Source organism: Astyanax mexicanus, chromosome 6, assembly GCF_023375975.1.
Source record: "Astyanax mexicanus isolate ESR-SI-001 chromosome 6, AstMex3_surface, whole genome shotgun sequence".
Lineage (NCBI taxonomy): Eukaryota > Metazoa > Chordata > Actinopteri > Characiformes > Acestrorhamphidae > Astyanax > Astyanax mexicanus.
This window is the reverse complement of record NC_064413.1, coordinates 37,214,638-37,237,325: the sequence shown is the minus strand read 5'-3', so window position 1 is coordinate 37,237,325 and position 22,688 is coordinate 37,214,638. Positions and strand designations below refer to the sequence as shown.

General features: G+C 39.1%; 1 protein-coding gene across 1 annotated transcript in view; it reads left to right on the top strand.

Annotated features, from left to right (window-relative positions):
- dpyda.1 (dihydropyrimidine dehydrogenase a, tandem duplicate 1) overlaps window positions 1–22,688 on the top strand; it is a 206,287-nt gene that overhangs the window by 60,713 nt on the left and 122,886 nt on the right. The window contains exons 6-11 of the mRNA XM_022673644.2: window positions 3,184–3,380; window positions 3,995–4,076; window positions 7,428–7,515; window positions 15,035–15,142; window positions 17,526–17,695; window positions 21,570–21,780. Of these exons, the coding sequence (XP_022529365.2) occupies window positions 3,184–3,380; window positions 3,995–4,076; window positions 7,428–7,515; window positions 15,035–15,142; window positions 17,526–17,695; window positions 21,570–21,780 (856 nt within the window). The remainder of the gene's footprint in view (window positions 1–3,183; window positions 3,381–3,994; window positions 4,077–7,427; window positions 7,516–15,034; window positions 15,143–17,525; window positions 17,696–21,569; window positions 21,781–22,688) is intronic.

Genomic DNA, 22,688 nt, shown 5'->3' with positions numbered 1-22,688 from the left:
TCCTTCACTACAGAAAATTGAAGATTATTAGCTCGTTAATGCTGGTAATGCTGTGACAAGATACCTTCAGAAACTGATATGGCTTAGAATATTCCATTAGTGCTTTAATATGTTGAGCTTCAGTGATTTTAGTAAGGGTAATATTAGCAGTGGCTGCTTCCTCAGGGAGCAGTTCAGTCAGAGTATTTTGTAGTCAGTGGTGGGATATTTTCTTTCAGGTGCTTGGCCGTGCAGGCTGTGCTTTTATGGAATAAAAGCTAAACCAGACTACAGAAAGGGTTACAAAAAGATATTTTTGTTTAGATCAATTTTTTTTAACTGATTTTTTTTTTTTGATGCTTCTGCCCTCTTTGGGTAAATTAACTTGACGCTGCTTTTTAAATATAGAAGAAATGGACATTAATCAATATTGTTTGAAAATAATTGGTATTAAAAAGAGTTTATCCTGCTTTTGTGGAAGTAACTGTAGTAGGTTTCGGCAGCCTTGATATACAATAACAGCTAAGGACGTGAATGTTCAAATATATCCGAGTAAATAAATAAATAAATAAATAAATAAATAAGGAAAGATACTTAGTGAAGTACATTGAGCTGATTAACTCATTATTACCCAGTAGCGGTTGCACTTGGATCCCCGCGGCCTATTCCATACAGCTTGTCAGGTGCAGTTTGGAGTCCATTGTTTCAATTAGACGAGGGCAAGAATTAGAAAAGCGAGATTGTGTTTTAAAATTGATGCATTGTTTGTTTCATAGCAGCCGCAATAATAGGAAGGGCCTCTAAACCGCTCTCAGGGATTATTAGAAATTCATTGTCATGCAGCAATTTGGGCTTCACAGTTCATGAGATTCATGAATAACTAAATTAATATCACCTATAATGTTGCCTGCTCAGGCATAATATTGTATTAACAATACAAGCCTCTATGTATGGATCTTGATAATCTTATTAAGAAGACAAAGCGCTAGTCTTCTCATTTTACGACTGCTAATGGATATAGCGCTACAGGCTTCTCATTAAGGCCTGTTTGGATAACTTGGCGTATTCTTTATGTATCTCCGCAGCTATCTTCATTTGATGTCTTCATATGGTTACTCACGGAATAAACAGTTTTTGCCTGTTCTGTTTTCGCTGTTTTCTGCTTCTGCTCATAACCCAGTGCAGCAGCAGGGTGAAATGTGTGAGTGTCACGCTGACTCTAAGTAGCATTCTTTTGAAGCCGAAGCATCAGACGCCGGCAGATGCCGATTTCTGCTGAGGAATCATCAGCCTGTTGTTTGGCGTAATGCCTCGTTCATGCTGCTTCATGACTCCAGTTCATGTTTTCAGGCCTGATCTGAAATACCAGAGTAGTAGAAGTGTCATTTGTGTATATCGTAATAAAAAAAAAAAAACAGAATATATAAGTCTTAAACTGACTTTTCTTTTGATGCTTCTGCCCTCTTTGGGTTAATTAACTTGACGCTGCTTTTAAAATATAGAAGAAACTGACAGTATTCAATATTGTTGAAAATAATTGGTATTAAAAAGAGTTTATCCTGCTTTTGTGGAAGTAACTGTAGTAGGGTGTGGCAGCCTTGATATACAATAACAGCTAAGGACGTTAATGTTCAAATATATCCGAGTGAATAAATACATAAATAAATAAATAAATAAGAAAAGATATTAGTGAAGTACATTGAGCTGATTAACTCATTATTACCCAGTAGAGGTTGCACTTGGATCCCCGCTGCCTATTCCATACAGCTTGTCGGGTGCAGTTTGGGGTATTTTTATTTCCAATTCCTTGTTGTTCTTTTACATGTTTTAAAATTTTCTTCTCTTTGTTTTAATCATGTTTTGAGTCAACCATGCTTTATTCTTATTTTAGTTTTTATTTCCATTTTTACTGTTATTCTTTTACATGCTTTTTAATTTGACTTCTCTTTGTATTTTCTAATTTGTAAAGCATTTTGAATGACCGTTGTGTATGAAAGGTGCTATATAAATAAACTTGCCTTGCCTTGCTTTAACTTTGGGTCTGTGTGATAGGGCTGCACATTATATTGTATATCATATTTATGTTTTGACAGTGGCCATGTTGTGCTATTGATATTTATGCAGGCTACAGCATGTCAAATAACTAACCTATCTACAGCTCTGGACAAAAATAATAGACCACTTAAAATTGGGCCATTTTGCATTTTTTGCAAATAAATGCTCTTAATGACAATATCTTTATTTGGAATTTGGGAGAAATGTTGTCTGTAGTTTATAGAATAAAACAACAATGTTAATTTTGTATGCAAATTCAGAGAAACTGATTCAGAAACTGAGGTGGTCTCTAAATTTTTCCAGAGCTGTATATGCTCCACATCTAAGCATTTGCAAAATCCTGTATTATTCACATGCTACCTAAATACAACCATAACCATACTGCAATATTTTTTGCTGCATTATATTATTTTATGCTATATTATTTATTTTGCCACATTATGATTATACTGTTATACTTTTATACTATATTCCTGAAATTAATTAATTATTTTTCTGTTTTCCTATGTCGCCAAGTATATAGTTATCGCAAAAATACCCTGAAATATCGTGATATTATTTTAGAGCCATATCGCCCACCCCTACATTCAATTACTTTAAGTAGAACCCACTGCTGACATAGATGTCCAAATACGCAGACACACACAGCTTTTCTGTTTCTGTTGCAGGAACATTGCTTTGTTCTTTGCTCCAAGAACATGTTAAACGTCACTAGTATCATGTCCCAGCCACCAGGAACTCACTATCAGGCCCCACTCGGACTGATAATGTTAGTGTTGCCTTGCCATAAGCGGCATGACCAGTGTTTAACTCCACTCACAGGATAACATGGGTGTTCCCATGCCATGATGTAATACTTTCTATTCAATTTACATACTGCTATCTGTGTATGTGCGGTATCTACATGCACTATATGATATGTAGATGATAAATAAACAAATATACATACACACAGAAATGCCTAAACACTTGCATACATGCAACATTAATGCTAAAAATAAAAGAGAAATATGTTTTTCTTTGTTATGGTCAGATGTTTTGGTTCAGAGTTCCACGTACAGTATATGCATGTACTGTATTGTATGTATGTGGACGTGTGTGTGTATATACCTGAATTTACGTGTGTGTGTTTCTGTCTTTTTATTGCAGGTGTTCAGTAAGATGGGTATTCCTCAAGTGAGGAACCCTCATCTCCCTCCTCCAGAGCAGATGCCTGAGAGCTACCACTCGAAGATAGCGCTTATTGGCTGTGGTCCCGCCAGCATCAGTTGCGCCACTTTCCTGGCTCGTCTCGGCTACAGTGACATCACGATTTTTGAGAAGCAGAAGTATGTCGGCGGACTGAGGTGGGCATTGAAAAAAATCGCTTCTTTTACCTTTCTGCTAAAAATTGTGACGCGCGTATTTTGCACTCTGCATTCACATCCTGTTACCGAAGTGCTCCGTTGATCAGCCTGGCCATGATCGATATGAAGAGCGTTGCATAAGGTCAGAATAATTAACGAATGCTCTCTGTAATTGGGAATATTCATCTTTCAAATGCCGAGATGGAACGGGGGTTATCAATTACCCGTACCTGCTCCTCCACCACCGACTGGCTTCAGCTAGCCTGTCGATGATAGCAGAGGGTGGGAGCCCTGTGCGTGTCCACTCCAGCTTGGCAGGTCCAGCAGCTGCTGGGAATGGCAATGAGGAGCTGAGGATTTGAGTGCAGTAGAAGATTCCAAACCTCTAACACATCAAATGGAATAACTGAGGAAAATGTCCCATGTGAGGAGAGGGATTTCTCTCTCGTGTTCTCTCCCTCTTTCTCTTCTTCTCTCTGTTTTCATTTTATTTTTGTCTCCTCAGTTTCCTCTCATGAACGTTCTCTTCCTCTGGCACCATCCTTTAGCTTCTTCTCATCCTCTCTTCCTGTTCTTTTCCCCTCTCATTTTTACCTTTCTTTTTTTCTCCCCAGCTCCTCCGAGATCCCTCAGTTCCGCCTGCCCTACGAGGTGGTGCAGTTCGAGCTGGACCTGATGAAAGACCTGGGCGTGAAGGTAATGAGCGCCATCTCACCTCTCACACACAGTCTACCTGTCTGTCTTTTTCTTTTCTCTCTCTCTTTCTCACTCACTTTTTCTTTCCTTCAGTCTTAGTCTATCTGTATGTCTGTCTTACTGTCTCACACACTCATATACACTTACACACACACACACACACGAATATATACTCACTGTCTCACATTCTACCACTCTGAACACACACTTTCTCTCTTTTTTTCTTCCTTTCCTTCTTTTTTCTTTTCCGTTTCTCTTCATCTCTGGAACCCCCGCCACCACCCTCCCCCGATCTTTCCTCTCCTCCTCTTTTCTCCTCTCTTTCTCCTCCTCCTCTCCCTCCCTCCCTGCGCCTCAGCCCACATCAGAGGCTACGGAAGGTGACAGGTCTCAGTGAGGATCAGCAGCCAAAATGTCAGCCGCATTAATAAAGAACAATTAAAAGCTGCATTAGGGAGGCAGGCAGCACTGTGCATTGGTCTAGGCTGTGGGCGCTTGTCTGTCTGTTGCCTGAATGCCGCCGCGGTGAGAAAGGGCAATCGATAGTCCTCTTCCTCCTGCACACCTGCTCGGCATTCGTTTTCACACAGGAAACAAATTTTCTCAAACTTAGCAGGAGGGGTGGCGAGCCAGAATGAGGGGAATAGATAGAGAACACATTTACATATTTTCTGTTCTTGTAAAAAACGCTGAGAGGGAAGGCACCCTGCGTGATATTCGGGTCACACTCCTCTTAAGTTTTGAATTACTCCTGGCAGTTCAGAGCAGATGGTTTAAGCATGTGCCAATTGGGGATCATAGCAAAGGACTGAAGACGATTGCATGGATGAATCATGATGCATTGAACAAAAGATGGTTTTTCAATGTCAGAATCAGTTGTAAAAAAAATGAGGTGTGTTAAAACGCTGGTGATATCAGTCAACAATAACATTTACTAGGGATGACCCAAAATTAGATTTGTTTTGCAGAAACCAAAACCAAACAACATAAACCATTTTGCTTAAATACTGAAAAACAAAAAAAAAAAAAAAAAAACAGAACAGTTTTTATTAATTTTGGCACCTTTTCTTCAATGTTCAGGACCCCACAAGACCACCACAGACAGGTATTATTTGGTTGGTGGATCATTCTCAGCACTGCAGTGTCACAGAAATGTGACATGGCGACAGCATGCCTGTTACTGTGTGATATGCTGGTATACGTGGGTCAGATACAGCAGTGCTGCTATAGTTTTTAAACACCTCACGTTTAGAAAATAGTCCACCAGCCACAAGGTTGACCAACTAGAAAAGAGTGTTGAGAATGACCCACCACTCACAAATAATACTTGTTCTGTGGTAGTTCTCTTGAAGACCGCTGAAGAACAGGTTAAAAAAGGAGTATAATAAAGCATGTAGAGAATTAGAAGGACTAAAATGTGTAATAATAGAACTACAGCCCCTACAGTGCGTATAGTTCTCCTATATGGTCAGTGGAGCTAAAAAAAACAAACAAACAAAAAAACAACAGAAGGTGGAGATTCTACTGTGGTTCAGAGGTGTTGTGGTTTTAATATTTGTTAGGAACATTTGTTTGTATTATTATTACAAAATAGTGTATATTGCTCTGTTAGAAAAAGCATGTTTCTAAATGTCAGAGATCACCCCTTATTTATTGAAAAGAGGCATTAGGTTTAGCGCATTCCTTTTTCAGCAACAGAATAAAGTAGAAAATATGTATTCAACAGAAAATTACACAGAAGACTCAACAACTAAATATCATATTAGATGTTTGAGCGTGTATTTAGAGTCCCCACACTCTTTCCCTTTATTATAGCTTCTATTCTTTTCAGGAGACTCGCTTTCGGCTTTTCTGCAGAAATCTGCAGGGAGATGTGTTTTTATGCTCAAAAGTTTGGTCTTAGAAGTTCCTTCTCCAAGAAAAGCCTTTTCTGCTTCTCAGTAAATCTAAATAAACCCAAACACGTTCAGTTGTGTTGAGGTCTGGACTCTGGGGTGGCCATTGTACTGAGATCTGCTGCTTTGTTTGAATTGCAAATGTTTTTTCTTTTTTTGTCCTTTTCTCAGTAGGAGCTTCTTGGGCAGCTCCACATCCTTTTAGACTCACAGTACAGGGAGGAACAGAAACACTGAAAACTGTAGATTATTTTCAGATCTGAAGCGAGAAAGGAGCTTGATTTCCCCACCTACCCCACCCCTCTCTTCTCTCTCTCTCACTCTCTCTCTTTCTCTCTCAGAGATGAAAGCTTTAAGTGCTGTTTGTCTGACAGGGCAGTGTTGGTGGTCTCTCAGGGCTCATATGGATATTGTCTGGATCTGTTAATCTTTTTTTCACCTTTTATTTGACTTCCTCTTACTTATACAAGTGGATTATCTTTTATTTAATCTCCTCAGAAATATCTCTTCATAAATTACAAACTTATTCTGAAAAAGAAATAAATGAAAAGTGTGAACTCTGACTTTAGTATAGAACTGCATGTGGAGTATGTTTGTGTACAATGATCTGACTGAACATTATGACCACCTCCTTCATTCTACACCGTGTGTCTAAGTTTTCAGCTGCACTGAATCTAGTGGTTCCTCAGTGCTCACAGAATGCTGCCCTAACATGCACTATATTATTATATTGCCAAATCATTCAATCCCCCAATCCAGTCACTTCCGTGGCCACATGTGTGTAAAAAGCAAACACCTAGGCATGCAGACTGCTTCTACAAACATTAATGACAGAATAAGTCGCTCTAAGGAGCTCAGGGAATTCTGGTGTGGTACCATGATAGGATGCCACCTATGTAAAAAGCCCAGTTTTAAAATATTCCACAGTCAACTCTCAGTGCTATTATAAAAAAATTGGAAGCAACTGGGAACGTAAGCAACTCACTCAATGTAAAATAACAGATTTGATTTGATTTAATTAGATTTCTGCAGTCAGTCAGTACAAAACCTCTAAACTTCATGTGGTCTTCAGATCATCTCAGGAACAGGGCATAGAGTGCTTCTTAGAGTGGTTTTCCATTGCTCGAGCAGGTTCAGCTTAGCCTCATATCATCAAATGCAAGACACTGAAGTGGATACTTCTGTCAATTATCATTTTGGATGAAAATATAGCTATTAACTGCCTTGGATTTTAGACAATTATAATAAAAAAAATAAATAAAGACTAATATTCCAGCACTGAGTAGGTGTTTCTACCCTTATTAATTCATTCTCAAAGTAACTCATTAAAAATTGTTTAATGCTTTCCAAAAGAATCATTAACTAATATTATGAATATTTGATCAGAAATTTACACTCTTGCTATTCTCTCACAGTCTTTCCTAGAAGTGATTTCCCTCCCCTTTTCCTCCATCAGGTTGTGTGTGAGAAAGGACTGGGCGAGAATGGGATGACACTGCTGTCACTAAAAGAAGAAGGATACAAAGCTGTTTTCATTGGAATTGGTCAGTTTATCATATTTTTGTATCCGTTTCTCATCTGCTTCTGCCTGTTCAAGCACGCGCACAAGCGCACAAGCACACACACACACACACACACACACACACACACACACACACACACACACACACACACACACACACACACACACACTAAGACTAAGTGAGAGAGCTGAAAGTAGTTTTGTAGGCTAGGCGGCCCATTCCTGCGATAATGGTTGCCGATGATTTGCTCCACAATGGCTCCCCCTCAGCGCTCGGTTCTGCCAGGAACCCCATTCGCTTCTCATTTTCCTCCCGACCTGCCACTGTGTCCTACCAGGCTAACCTAGCAGCACATGCTGAGGCTGCCCACTGCTTCCCAGTGGTGGACGCCTCGCTCTCCTGTCAGGTCCCTCTCCCCTGCCTTCCCCCCGTTGAGCTATTCACTGCTCTCACTTGTTGACCTGAATGCTCCTAGGCATCATACCTTATCAGCAGAGCTCAGTGATAACATCCTCCTTCCTCTGCGCTGTGTATAGGCAGCACGCTTCTGCACAGGAAAGGCCAAGACACTCTCGCTGTTCTCTCTCTTCCTCTCTCTCTTTCTGTCTCTCTCTCATTCTCTGTCTGTCTATTCCATGTTTTTTATTGACTGTCAGATCAGCCCATTACATAAAATATGATCTCTGCCATTCTGAATCAATTACTGATTATCATATTGGCTCGGCCAGTAAAGTGCACTCTTTGTTTTATATGAGCTGTGCTGGCTACTGTCAAAGTTTAGCACTTGCATGCTCATCTGTGGGAGGGAGCTGTTATTTGTATTTGCTTTCTCACTAGAGAGAGGTAGGCTCAATTTACCTTACTGCCCTGCATTTTCTCAACTACAGCCGTGCGAATTGAATTTTTAATTTGAACGTTTAGTTCTTGTTTAAGAAATATAAACAATAAGATATTCAGTTTACTTTAAAACAATAACTTACAAAAAAATACTTTGTTAGCATTCATTAACCATTTTAGCTGATTTTAACAGAGATACTGCCTACAATCGTTTATTAATCGGCTACTGTTTTCCACACTCCTCCATGCAGGATTCTTTGACTGTGTGATGCTTAAGGGGGTTCTTGCATGCAGCGCCCGCAGTACTGCTTTAACATTAAAAAACAGGCTTTCATTTGACCATTCCAGAACTCCAACATTTCAACACTAAGCAGTATTTTTATGATGGATTTATTGAATCCATTGTCATGTTGCATGACTCACCTCTGTGTCAGTTTTGAAGAGATTTTTCTCAAGCACGCTCTGATACAATGAAGAATTCATAGTAGTGTATTCTTGACAGGCCCTGCTGCAACAAAGCAAAAAATAAGTATATCATTACCAAACTATGATTTATCATTTTTTTATTGACTTTAAAAGCATATGATTGTTTATTTATGCTATTCTGTTATCCTTATGTCAGTGGCATTTAATGGTTTTAAAATGACAAAAAACACAGTGTATATATCGCAATAATTTCTGAAACAATATAACCTGCACAAAAAAATATATATATATCGTGACAGGCCTACTCACATGGCATTCATTCATGCTAGAGACCATAAAATAGACATTTTAAAATGAAGGAAAAAACAATGGAATGAGACCTTTAAATGAAGATGTGTTGATTTCATAAATTCTTGTTTCTGTTTCCTTATGTTTATGATAATGATCTCTGGCTTCATTTTGGTTTCTATAGTAAGAAAAAGCACCACACTGCAGTCAAAAACTGATCTTAGAAGTTCAAACATTACCTGAGGCAGTCTCATTGTTTGTATTTTTTGTACTGAATTGATGAGAGAGGGGAAATAAAATGTGTAAAAAGTCATTGTGCCAGAATGCTGCGAGACTTTTGATACCAGCGTCCTAATTACGGTGAGCCGTTTATGTGAACCATTTTGGGATTTCTCTTTACAAAAGGATGTAAAGGAATTTTCAATTCCCGGAGAAAATGAAAGTGCTGGGTGTTTGCAATTAATTTCTGTGATTTCACACTAGTCCTTTACAGGCTTTTTAAATGTCATCCTCAGACATGATTGACATGCAAATTTCTTCCTGGCAGTAGGCTAAATGGGAGGCGGGTTGAGGGAGGCCGATAAGGCCATTGTTTCTGGGCTATAGGCTTAAGAAGCTGACTCAGAGGTTCAGTGTTGCTTTAAAGAGGGAGTTAACCCCTCAGCCACTGGGCTGCACTGTAAACTATGCTGGGCTTATGTTGGAGTGTGCAGCCTTGCATCATATCCTTTGAACCAGTTCTGACTTTCACAGTAAATCCTAAGGTGTAAGTTCCTGGCTTCCATCACCAGTTTAAGGAATGTAGGTTGGCTGAAATGAAGAGTGTAGTCTTACATCTGACACTGAGCGATTTATGAGAAACAAAGTCGAAAGTGTTGATGTGAAAACTGCTGTGAAACTATTGTGAGAGAGCAGTACAGCGAAAAGATGAGAGAGAAATCAATACACAAAGAAAAACAAGATTATATTGAAATCATCAGAGTTTCAGATGTTTAAATATGTAGTAGTTATGTGAGCTCAGTGATTCTAAAAGCTGGACAATCGATAGTGGCTCAGAGCTCTCCACCGTAATTACCAGCTCTTTGTAATTAGTCAATGTGACGTTTTATATTACTCATTCTATTACACACGGGGCTGTACAGTTTTGTACTGAAAAATAATATGTTACAGTTTTTCTTTTTTCCTTCCTCAAAAGACATGAGTCATTCTGTATCTGTCAAAAAGCATAAACCCAGTGACATTGATTAACTTCCATACAATGACAAGAAAAAAGCCATTTTCTCAGCACGTTCTCTTTGGGAATGTCCCATTTTTACTAAAGACAAGGTTAATGAATACGCCAGAAAGAGGGCATTTATTGCTTGTGAGGTCTTTATTTATGTTAAATCTTAATGCACTTAGTGTGACTCTGCATTATTTAACACCGTGGCCCTGCTCTCTTGTTCATCTTTGTGCAATTCATAAGGGTGAGGGAGGTCAGGGACTGCTCAGTGGATGAAAGTCAGAAGAGGGAGAAGAGAGAAGCTGGCTGAGCCGAGCCGAGCCCTCCCCATTCTCTCTCCTCCACCCCGTCCTTCCAGCGCCGCCGCTGCTGCCGCTGCCTCCCTTTCACTGATGTTCACTGATAACGCATGATTAACGAGAAAGGACTGGCTTGGTAGTGAAGCATCACCAACAGATGATTTATTATTTTTGATTTTTCATAAAGAACAAAGAGGCCGGGGCACAAACTCACTGCAGAGCGGCTCTGTGCCGGAGTCTAAACACCGTGCGGCACGGGACAAATGGAGACGCTTTACATTCAAAAAGTGATGTCTTAGGCTGGCACTCTTTCTTGTTTCAATTTGCTTTGTCAAGGTGCACCGCCAAGATTTCCTCCTTTTGTTTCCCTTAGGTTTTATTTATTTATTTGTTTGTTTATTTGTTTATTTATTTATTTACTTATTTATTTAAAATTTGACAGGGAATGCTAATGATAGCAGCTTCCTACCTGTCAGCATGATTGGTTCTGAAGCGACTGGAAAGGGTAATGTGAGGACCAAGTTATGAAAAACTTCATAACTTGGTCCTCACTAGCATAAACAGAGTGTGCTCAGAGGAAGTCAGCCATGGGGAAGTTGCAGGTGCTTTTGTTTGTTCGTGTTATTCATGCGCCACTGGTCATTTTTATGCATGGGAATGTGTTAGAAGTTTCCCGCACCTACCCCCTCTTTTAATAAATCTTTCAAGGGAACTGTGCTATCGATGACGCCTCGACTGTACAGCGTTTAAAGTGGGGAATTTTTCACACCCTCAAGGACACTTCCTCATAAGCATGTTCTTTTTAAGACCCTATAAATGGGATGCACACACACTCATATACTTACACACACACACACACACACACACACACACACAAAGTGAGTTGCTCTGAAGTTCAAAACTCTCCTAATGCTTTGCTTTGGAGATTGTTCAAAAACAAGCACATGCTTAGATCTTTGTCACTTTGGAGACAGTCAGGGCTGTAGATAATTAACTGTAGTGTGTTTGTGGCTGTAAATGAAAAGAAAGCTACAGGGTTTAATTGGTCCATCATAATAGACACTAGAGATGGGAAAGTCAATAGGTGTGTATTGATCTCTTCCAATTTTCAGTCAAATATATACAAATATTGGCCACAAGGCATTTCTGATTATAGGATGTTACAGTTCCTTTTGCAACCAATACTAGATGGAATTATGAAGTTAGCACATGGATTAAAGCCAGCATTGAAACTTATATTCTATGTTTTATTGGTCAGTCTTGGTGGTTGTTATTGTATCTGACACAAGCTCACATATTTAGAGAATTTTTAAAAGTGACATGCTGTCAAAAAGTTAAAGGATTCTCATTTAAAGAGATGTTTTTTATTTTGCACATGATAGTTCAGAAGGTCCGTTCTGTACGTGAATTTAGACTTTCGCTGCGAGTATTTAAAGGCTTTGGGGTGGATTCTAAAAAGTGAAGTAGGTTTTATTTTAAGAGCATGGAGGGTTAAAGAAGCCCTGCACGATGAAGCATTACCAAGTTTGCCCTGAAAGGTTAATGTGACATCCAGCCTCTCCCTCCATTGGTATCAGCAATTGGCTGGTTGAGCTGAATGGCGATTAGCCATCAATATCGGCTCTAAAAAAAACAGTGATCAGTCCATTTCTGAGACACATAATGACTCTCAATATTTTACTACTATAGTGTGCCATGATTTTAGTTTTGTTGCAGTCTCATCCTGCATTCTGTAAAGGGCTTTTGTCAACCAAGCTTGATTTTAAGCTGTTCACAGACCATTGCATTTAGCCTGCTTCTATTGGCTGCATGTTTACTAGTGCTCAGTACTATTCTCATTCCTCAGCCATTTTGATTCCATGTTTACCACAGGCATACTGCTTGTGCTGGCTTTGTATATGGACAGTGTTAGACATGTACATTTCCTCTCAGACACTTTATTATGGCAGTTGTCCAGTCTACGCCGGCTCTCGCAAGGTTGGCAGGCTGTTTATGCGGTTGATAAGTGACGTTCCGCTCGGAACAGAGACGCAGGCTTGGCTTGGTGGGACTAACTTTGAAACAGTTGCTAATTACTGTGTTATTGATGATGGCAAAGGTGTGATTTTGTCTGGATGAAATGTGGCTACCTAATTATTGTATGATTTAATGACTAGTTTCATTAATAATGAGCGTAACTTTCTTAATCACAGGGTGCACTTTCATCTTGCAAAACGCATGCTGTCCCTGTTCTCCAAGCCAAAAAGAATGGCTAAATTAAAAACGTGATCCCTAACAAGGTGAGTGGGCGTGAGGATTCGTCAGGATAACGTGCCATGTGCTGCCATGATGTGCGCAAATTGGGCAAGAAGTGGCTGAGTGGAGAATTAGAGACAATGAAGTCCATTAAGGCATGTTGTAATGCAGAACTTTGCCAGGGCAGTTTTGGAAATCAAATTAACGCTGAAGCGTATGCAGAGAACGCTAATTGATTTTGACAGGAGAGACTTCGCTCTTCCCTTTCTCAATCACTTAACGAGTCAATATGTGGGGCTTCCGCTTTCCATCTAGATCAGAGTGGATCTCATGAAGTTCTCATGTTTCTGTTCACTTGAAATTCCCGATTTCCTTGCACAGGGAGTGTATAATCACATTTGAAACGAATTTGTATCAGGTAGTAATCTGTATGTGCTGCTTTTAAACTCGTGTGTGTGTGTGTGTGTGTTTGAGCTGTTTTTGTCTTTCTTTGCGCTGTTTCTTTTGAATGGAAGTGATAATGACAGGTTATGGCAAATCAGAAGCTTTGTTAGACATTCCTGAAGCTTATATTTAAAAATTGTTCCTTCCTAAACCACGAGCATAATGACAAGGTAGTGTGATGAGGTTAATGGCAGTATACAGAGCATAGAACAGATCGTGAGTAACAGCCAGGCACTGCGATATCTGATACTGTCTCTCAGAGAGTGATGGAGCGAGGCAGCATCTTTCAGCATCTCTCAGCACGTGGAGAAGTGCATTTATGGGCACCCATGTGCAGAGGCTGAATGTAGGGAAACAGGAGCATAGGGGGATGTGTCAGGGCATGCTATATTTAAAGGAAGGGTGTAAAGAGAGAAAATGAAGCGCGTTCTGGTGATGGAAGCTGGAAATGAGGAGTGCGTGTTGCTGTGGAGGAAGCTGTGCCTGGACATGAGGTTTACACACTGGGTAGTACAAAGTGTTCATGAACAACATGGGCTAGAAATGATTATTTTAGTGGTGGCATAGAAAAAACACTTTTGATCCTACAAGGAACCGTTTTTGTAAAAGAATAATATGAGTGTAGAAGCTTTAAATTGGTAGAGTATTTGGTACCTTTTGATTTACTTCTTTAAGCCTTTAAATTGATCTTTACACACATATGCAGTGGTGTGAAAAGGTGTTTGCATCCCCCCCTCCCCCCCCCCCCAATTTCTCCTGCCACTCCTATTCTCAACCAGGAAATCACTTAAATAGAACCTGTCTGACAAAGTGAGGTAGACCAAAAAATACTGCAAGAAAAGCTAGATATCATTCTGATATCCAAAAAAAAAAACAGGAACAAATGAGAGAAGAGGTAATTGAGATCTATCAGTCTTGAAAAGGTTACGAATCCATTTGTAACCATATAGGTCTAGGACTCCAGTGAACCATTATCCACAAATGGCAAAAAACATGGAACAGGAGTGGCTAGCCGGACAAAATTACCCCAAGAGTGCAGCGCTGACTCATCCAAGAGGTCACAAAAGACCCCATAACAATATTCAAAGAATAATAAGAACATCATACCTACATTAATGTCCATCAACGGTGCCCAGTGAACTAGACCTGGCTTAAAATAGCTTTTACTGAATGTTAAAATATATGGATCAGGCCCAATCCTTAAGATAATAGATTGTTATGCCAAAATGTTACGCTAAACGTAACGCTAAATACAATTTTTGTAACTTTGTACATAGTAACATTCTTTAAATAATCAGTGTTTCCTGAAACCCATTCATAACTCACTAAGTACTTCTTAACATTACGTTCACACATGCAGGTTTGAATGGTAAAAATTATAGAGGCAACATATTTTCTTAAAAAAAAAAAAAAAACCTCCCTCAGACGCTGGTGTTCTGCACATCAACAGCCCTTTTAAATAACCTACATGTAAAAACATGAATTCATGAATGTGTATATTTAATGATTTAATTTTTAAACATAATGTAACATAATTGCTAAAATGTCTACAATGGCAATGGAAAGAAGATCTTCTAGCATGAATTGTGATGTAGTATTAAGTAGTCTTTTTGAAATAGGCTGTATCATGATGTTATGGGAAGATTTTTTTTTTTTTTTTGCAGATGTGTAAGCTGTTGAAATGTTTGCATAAATATAAATGTATTTATTGCATGTACAGCTTGTATTCACTGCAGAGCGTAAAATAGTAATGCAGTGCTGATGGTTCATTCTCACTATTTCTCCACAGGTCTACCTCAAGCTAACAGGCACAGAATCTTTGAAGGTCTCTCAGTGGAGCAGGGATTTTATACCTCTAAGGATTTTCTCCCACTAGTTGCCAAGGCCAGCAAACCAGGTAAAGACCCATAGAAATTAGTTTGCTGAAAACTTTTACCTATTGACTCCAGCACGCTGCTTTTCCGAAGCGCATTACATAAGGGCCTTTCTGTGCGGCAAGGCCGTCTTCGTACCCTTGACATCTCTGGAAGCATCTCTTTAGACTCTGTGGCGTGAGAGAATGCCTGGATCAGTGAAAACACATGTCCTTTACAACATCTATGAAAAGCTCAAAGATATTGAGTAAAACTATGCCAGCTATGAGCTTCTATAAAGGACTATTGAGGCATTCTGTAAATGTGTGATTATGTCACGGTCATAGAGGACTGCTGGAAGGAGGGGGGGTGGAGGGTGGAGGGGTGGCGGTTGGGTGCACACTTCTCTTTTCAGTGGCAGCTCACATGTAGGCTATATATGTTTTTTCTAAAGCATTACCTTGCACCTGTGGTGTGGTGTTCATATGTAGTTATGTGCTATATAAAATACGAGCTATATTATTAGGGGTCAGTGGGAATGTGCTGCTTTTAGTGATGCTTGCTGCTGAATGGAAAAGCATCTTTTTTTTTTTTTTTTCGTATGTAATGTATATGTTCAGTGGGGGTGTGCCATATCGTATCATGATTTTAAAAAGAAAAACCTTATTGTGATTATTGCAGTATTCTGTCTATTATGAAGCTTTAAGGGTGTTTTTATTGTGCACTTTTATGTTTATAGTATTTTGCATATTTTATTTAGATTAACATTTTGTTAAAATACATTATTGTATGGTGTATTATTTGTTTTATTTCATTAATATTATTATTTTATACAAAATCTTAATGGTAACTAAGATTAACGTTTAACGTAAGATTAACGTTATTGTTGTTTACAAAACAGACAAAGGTTTACAGGTAAGATTTTAGTATTATTTTCTATATAGTATATAGTATATATAGTTATATATACAGTATATATACAGTTTTCAATATATATTATTTATTTATGTATTTATTATTTTTTTTTTCTTAGTGTTTTGTCTTATCATCAAATCATTAAAATATTGTCATGATATTTTGTCATCATATCGCCCACTCCTAATGTCCACATGTGACTCAAATGCGTAAAGGATGTCAAAGAAACAAAAACAAATATAGAGGAAGGAGAGAGCATAGGTCTGAGTGAGTGATACTGATATTTTTTTCTTCTGTGCTTTGCGGATGGAATCTTTTCTGTGTCTTTGTGCGATACATCCAGGAACGTAGACCATTAGCAGATTACACTCACTGTTTGGTTCAGTGGGCATTATCACATTCTGAAAATCAGTTGCATTCAATAGAATCTGTAGTCATCACTATCTAATATAAGAAATTAAAACATACCATATATTTCCCACTATAAGGTGCACTGAATTATAAGGTGCTCTACAAATAAACATCTATTTTCTGGTCTATTTTCATACATAAGCCGCACTGGATTATAAGGTGCAGTATGTGACACTAGTAAGGAGCAGGGGTGTCACCATGTTTTCCTTCTAATTTACTAAAGCTAAGCTAAGTAAACAAAGCTGTAATTAAAAAATAAATAACTAAAACGAGCACTGGATGTTAATCTACACAGATTTCGCTTATTTGGGTGAGTAAAGCGCTTCCGTTTATTTACAGCAAGCTTAGATTTGCAGATTTCCAATAAGGCTGAGAGCAGCAGCATTAGCATTAGCGGCTAAGGCCACCCGACAGCGCTACACTGAGGAACCCTGAGTGTTACGATAAGCCAGGGCGATATTAGCTAGTGGTTCGTCCCATGTAGCTTGTTTTAACACAGTAAACACACAGGCTACAGACCGATATACTCACCTCTGAGCAGCGAAAGTGCTAGCGCAATTAGTGGCTAATGCTAATGCTGCTCCTGCAGTGCTACCTGGGGTTAGCAGGAGGCTACAGGTTGATAATACTCACCTCTGAACGGCGAAAGAAGAGTGGCTTTACTGCTCTTTACAACCTGATTGGTAAAATTCATACATACGGCACACTGGATTATGAGGTGCACTGACAGTTTTTGAGAAAATTAAAGGATTTTAAGTGATTTTAAGAGATGTATGTGTTGCTTGTAGAAAGGTGCAGGCTAGGAAATTACCTATATGAGAATATTTCCTGAAAATAAAGAGATTTTGAAGAGGGTGGGGGGGATGTGATGTGCCTCTCATCGAAGCAGAATAATTTGATAGTGACATGCTGTGTCTGCAGACTCCAAGATGCAATTTTACACCGTCTTAAGTACTAGTATCTGCTGAGCCCTTAAGTGGGAATAGTTCTGCTGGTGGAAATGGTGTTTTTGCCTCTCTCACTCTCGTCTGTGTTTTTTTTTTTTTTTTTCTTTTTCTTTTTCTGTATTTCTATCTCCCTCTCTTTCTCTCTGGGGCTCAGGGATGTGTGCTTGTGGCTGGACGCTGCCCCGGCTCCACGGCAGCGTGATCGTTTTGGGAGCCGGAGATACCGCCTTCGACTGTGCCACCTCTGCCCTCCGCTGCGGCGCGCAACGGGTCTACGTGGTCTTCAGACGGGGTTTCACCAACATCCGCGCCGTCCCAGAGGAGGTGAGAAGAAAACACGGAGATACAGACAGGAGTAAAGGAGGAGGAGGAGGGGGTTGGTGCATGGGGGGGGGGGGGATATGCTGAAAGACGAGGAGTTGAGAAGAAGAGAGAAAAAGTCAACAGCAGGCAGCAGCTTATTAATATTTGGTCTTGCGAGGGGAGTCTGAGGCAGAGGGTTTATTAAGACATCCATGAGAATGTCCTCTCTCTGTCTGTCTCTTTCTCTCTCTCTCTCTTTCTCTCTCTCTCTCTCTCTCTCTCTCTTTCTCTTTCTCTGGCCCACTGACACCACTCCTAAGCCTCTCCTCCCTCATTTATTGCACAGACTTGTCTTTGCTTTCAGAGGGAGATTACTGTCAAAAGTCCCCCTTCTCTCTCCCAGACTGCAGCCCTCTCTGCACTACTTCCTCTCTGATAATGACACCAGTCAGCCAAAGGATGGCGTGAACAGCTCAATTCAGCCCATTTTTGGGAGAGATGTGTGTCACAGGAAGTACAGGAACATTTTTGGGAGGTCCGAGAACTCAAATTAATGATGATTTCTTTTCTTTTAAACCTTTATAACCTACAATAAAACAAGGATACACAGTGTTGTTAATGCAAAGCACCAAATCTAAAGTACTAATACTAAGTAATAAAAGCATCTCCTTGTGGAGAGTCTGTATATTGGCAAAGGCGAGTAAGTGAGTGAGAAGTCCATCAGATGCTTTGCAATTAAAACAAGAAAGCATTAAAAAAATTGCAAAAACATGATCTCTTGTGGGGAATATCGAGCCTGTGTAAAGTGAGTAAAAGTGTGAATTTAGGTGCTTAACTAAACCATTAAGTAAAATGGAGGTGCTTTTAAAATTTATTCCTCGTTTAGTTATATATTCCTCGTGACACACATCAGGTTTTTTTTTTTTTTTTTTTTAAGCTCAGCGTGGACGTTTAAATTCTAATCTTTTCAGATTTGAGTCACTTTCATATGATCTACATTGGATACATTACTTGCCTTTATGTGCAATTATGTGCAATCACTCTGTGAAATCTGTTACATTTCTGTGCATTATTTCTTGATTTAACCTGTTACCTTAATAACAGCTCATTGCTCAGTGGGCTTTCCGGTGTTGTACCGAACCCAGCTCCCCTGCCATGAAAAGCACCCTCTCTCAGGAGTGCACCTTCTTCATATAAGCGGAGATAATCTGTTACCTCAGTCACGGTTACTTATATAGCGATATAGTGTGCGCTCCTGAGAGGGGGTGCTTTTCCTGATGGTGGTGCTGGATTCGGCATAACACTGCCGTGTTTGTTGTTACAGAATGTTGTATCGCTAACATCGACTTGTTCTGTGCTCAGGCACGGATATTGCTCAAACTGCATGCGTACCGTGCTCGGGTCCAAGTGAACTGTATGCGGGCATGGTTGAGAGTGATCACACTAGTTAATAGAGCCGCGATAGTGTGAGTACACCCTAGTACTTTAACATTGATTTAATTCTGAAATAGGAACTTGCATGTTGGTAGTGGAAATCTGGGCTAAAACAGAGAAGATCAGAAGAAACTCTTGTAATCCCTTTCTGATAGAACTGCCATTGTCAATAAAGCAAGCATAATCATGTTTTATAAAAGAAATGAAGCATGTAATTTCATTGTTTCTCAGGTGAGTTCACTTTTCATAGCAGGTGGAGGAGATGCATAACAGCACTCTACACCTACATTAGAAAGTCATTCTCTCCGGTGGAGTTTAGTTCTTCAGTTTTCTTTCACTCATATCGTTGAAAACTTGTCTCTCTTCGTTCCCCTGGTACCTGATGTTCCGTGGCTGTTTGCATGAACGTGCTAAAGTAGGAAAAGAACAGATCAATAAATGAAAATATTGTGGCGAGTTAATACAGTAAACGAAGAAGTCTATTCTTAATCTCCCTCCGCAGATTACTTTTGTCACGCCTCGTGTTGCCCTTCTCTGTGCCCACCTCACGCTACCATAGAAACGCCAGAAATAACTTAAAGAAAATAGGAAAAGTAAGGTAATTATTCACATCTGTTTACACTCGCCTGCCGAGAGCCTCAGCTATGCTGCTTCCATCACCCTCAACTAATTAAATTTGTTTATAAGGTATATTAAGTTTAGGGCTCTTGTAGGCGTAAGTAACCTTCACGAGAAAGAGACGGAGAAGAAAAAAAAAAATCATTCAAAGTTATGTGAGCAATGTGCGCTGATGTGAACTGAGACAGTTTAGACGAGCTTTGTTAAAGGGAAAAAGACTGCTTTCATCGCATGGCTACACTTTTTTAGACACTTCTCTGATGCATCTGTAATTTCTGTGACCCTTTCTGTGGGTTGATTGCGTTCTTCAGAGAGATTTTACATAGTTTTTTTATCTTGTTTATATTAAATCCACTTTGTCTTCTCATGAGATAAGTGGGATGCTTTTTTCTTAATCATAAAGTATAATTTAGATGTGTTTAAAGTAATAACGAAACTGATCATTCTGAAGCTATTATATTACATTGTTGTTTTAAGAAGCTTTTAACTTTAAAGAAAATACAAAACCATTATCAACTTTAATATAAATAAAAAAATAATAGATTAACTAAGAGGAAAAATTTAACACATTGTTTAAGCTGCATTTTTAGTGCATATATATGGCGTTGGTAATGGCACCAACAGGTTCATGTTTTTCCTCTACTTATCTAGTTCTGTTCTATAGGGATTACTTCTCTACAGGGACTAAACAATCTGTGTGTGCATGATGTGTATTTGAACATAGGAATAGCTCATCAGAAATAGGTGCAACGTAAAGCAGCGATATGCGTGTGTCCACAGACATTTGGATATGTGCTGTTTGTCAAGCCATGAAGCGCTTAGGGTAAAGAGATGGGGGAAAAAAATGTATGTTATGTAGTTAGCTAGCTGAATTGAATGAGCTAAGTGGCTAGCGTAATCTAAACAACCCTATTCAGGTGTGTTTTGACGTAAATGATAAAGTTTAAGTTGGTTGAATACATTTCTTTTAGATTCTTTTCTTCTTTGCATGTACCACTCCTTTGGTATATCCAAGAATTTTGGATGGCTTTAGTATTAATCTACAAATCAAAAATTTGTCCAGTGTTTGGACTGGTACTGTATAGTTGCTTAATAATAGAGCTGTGTATTGGCAAAAAAATTGTGAAACAATATGTATCCCAAGTAAATACAAAACAATATAATGATATTGATATATGACTGTATGCAAGATGATATATTGCATTTTTTGCAATTGTTAGAAAAATTTACAGTTTAAAAAAACACCATCATTTGGAAAAAAAAGTTTGCTTTTTATACAGTTAAAACATTAGGTTCTGAATAAAGGATTTAAATACCATACAAAGTCCATTGTTTGTCAACAATCTTTTCACCTAAATTATTGTGTAAAATGTATACTGTGTTTTTAAGAATTGATATAGTTTTATTTATTTACATAATTTACATTACATTTGGCAGACGCTTTTGTCCAAAGTGACTTACAATAGTGAAGTACAAAAGTAATAGAAGTTAAAGATAAAATAAACTTTAGATAGGGCCTAAAGAAGTTCAAAGCGAAATATAATACGATAGAGGAGTGAAGGAGGGGAAGAAGTAGTTAGTGTGTTAGAGGTGTTAAGTATAGTATTGCAATGTCAACTAAATACAAACTTGAAGGGGGTGAATATTTATGTTTTCAAACCTGTTTCACTAATCTTGTAGAAGAAACACAAAATATATTGACCCTTATTTCAGGATAGAAAATATCTAAATGGTAAATACTTATTTTTTATAGACACTGTATTGCTTTAAATATGAATTAAATGTGGGTAATCTTATATTAGGATGTGAGTAAACTGTTGTTCTCTCTCTGCTGTTGGAGTAGATGGAGCTGGCTAAGGAAGAGAAGTGTGAGTTCCTGCCTTTCCTGTCCCCGCGGGAGGTCCTGCTGAAGGGAGGCCGCGTGCACGGCATGGAGTTCTGCCGCACAGAGCAGACTGAGACGGGTGACTGGGTTGAGGATCAGGAGCAGATCACTCGTCTGAAAGCCGACTTCATCATTAGTGCTTTCGGCTCTGTGCTGAGTGACCCTAAAGGTAAGTGTTATTGCAGACAAAAAGCTACAGCATTTCTGTGTACATGAGTTACACATGCTCCCATCGTTCCACCAGGTTTTCCTCAGTTGCCTGCATATTCCATGTTCCTTTACAGCTCCATTATGTTCTAAATAAACCCATCAGCGCTGTAAATGGCTGCCATTTTTAAATGGACGCGGCCATATTGTCAGTGTTGTTTTAGCACTCTATTCATTTGAATTAGGCTGAATTAACTTGGCTGCCTAGCTGTGCCAGTGCTCTCTGATTAAGTGATGAAGTGGGCGATGGTACATTTGAACAGGTGTCCCACTGTCTCTAGTAATCCACTCGCTTGTTTTCATGGCAACCAGTGAAGCTGGAAATCAGGACTTTGTTTAAACTGTTGTCATCAAAGTGCCAAAGTGACTCTGAGAGGCTTTGCAGGGCAGACATGCTTTCACTTCTTATGTGTTTTCCTCTTATGGTTTCTTTCTTTTTTTTTTTTTTTGAAGTCATTTTAAAGGATCAAAGCCAGGCTTTTGCTAAAGTCGCCCAACAAAACATCGAGGAAGTGTCCAGGATGTCGCCTGGGCTTATTTGGCGCAGGTCTTTTCAGCTTTTCTCCTTTTTTCGCTGATGGCAGTGTAGTGATGGATGGCCTTGAATGAGTTTTATAAGGTGTGTAAATGGAGAGCTGCTTAAAACGCAGTGTGAAGAAGGGATTAGCATTGAGCTCCCACAGACAGCGCTCCAGGAGCAAACACAAGCCATTATGGGGCTGTTACACCTGGAATTATTCATGGAGAATCGTACTAACATGATCACAAGAAAACAACAAAACCATTAGTATAAGAGAATGCTGCAGCAGAATGCACCATTTGTTTTGCCACTTTTTTAACAGGTTTTGAAGCCAATCCCTTGATACTATG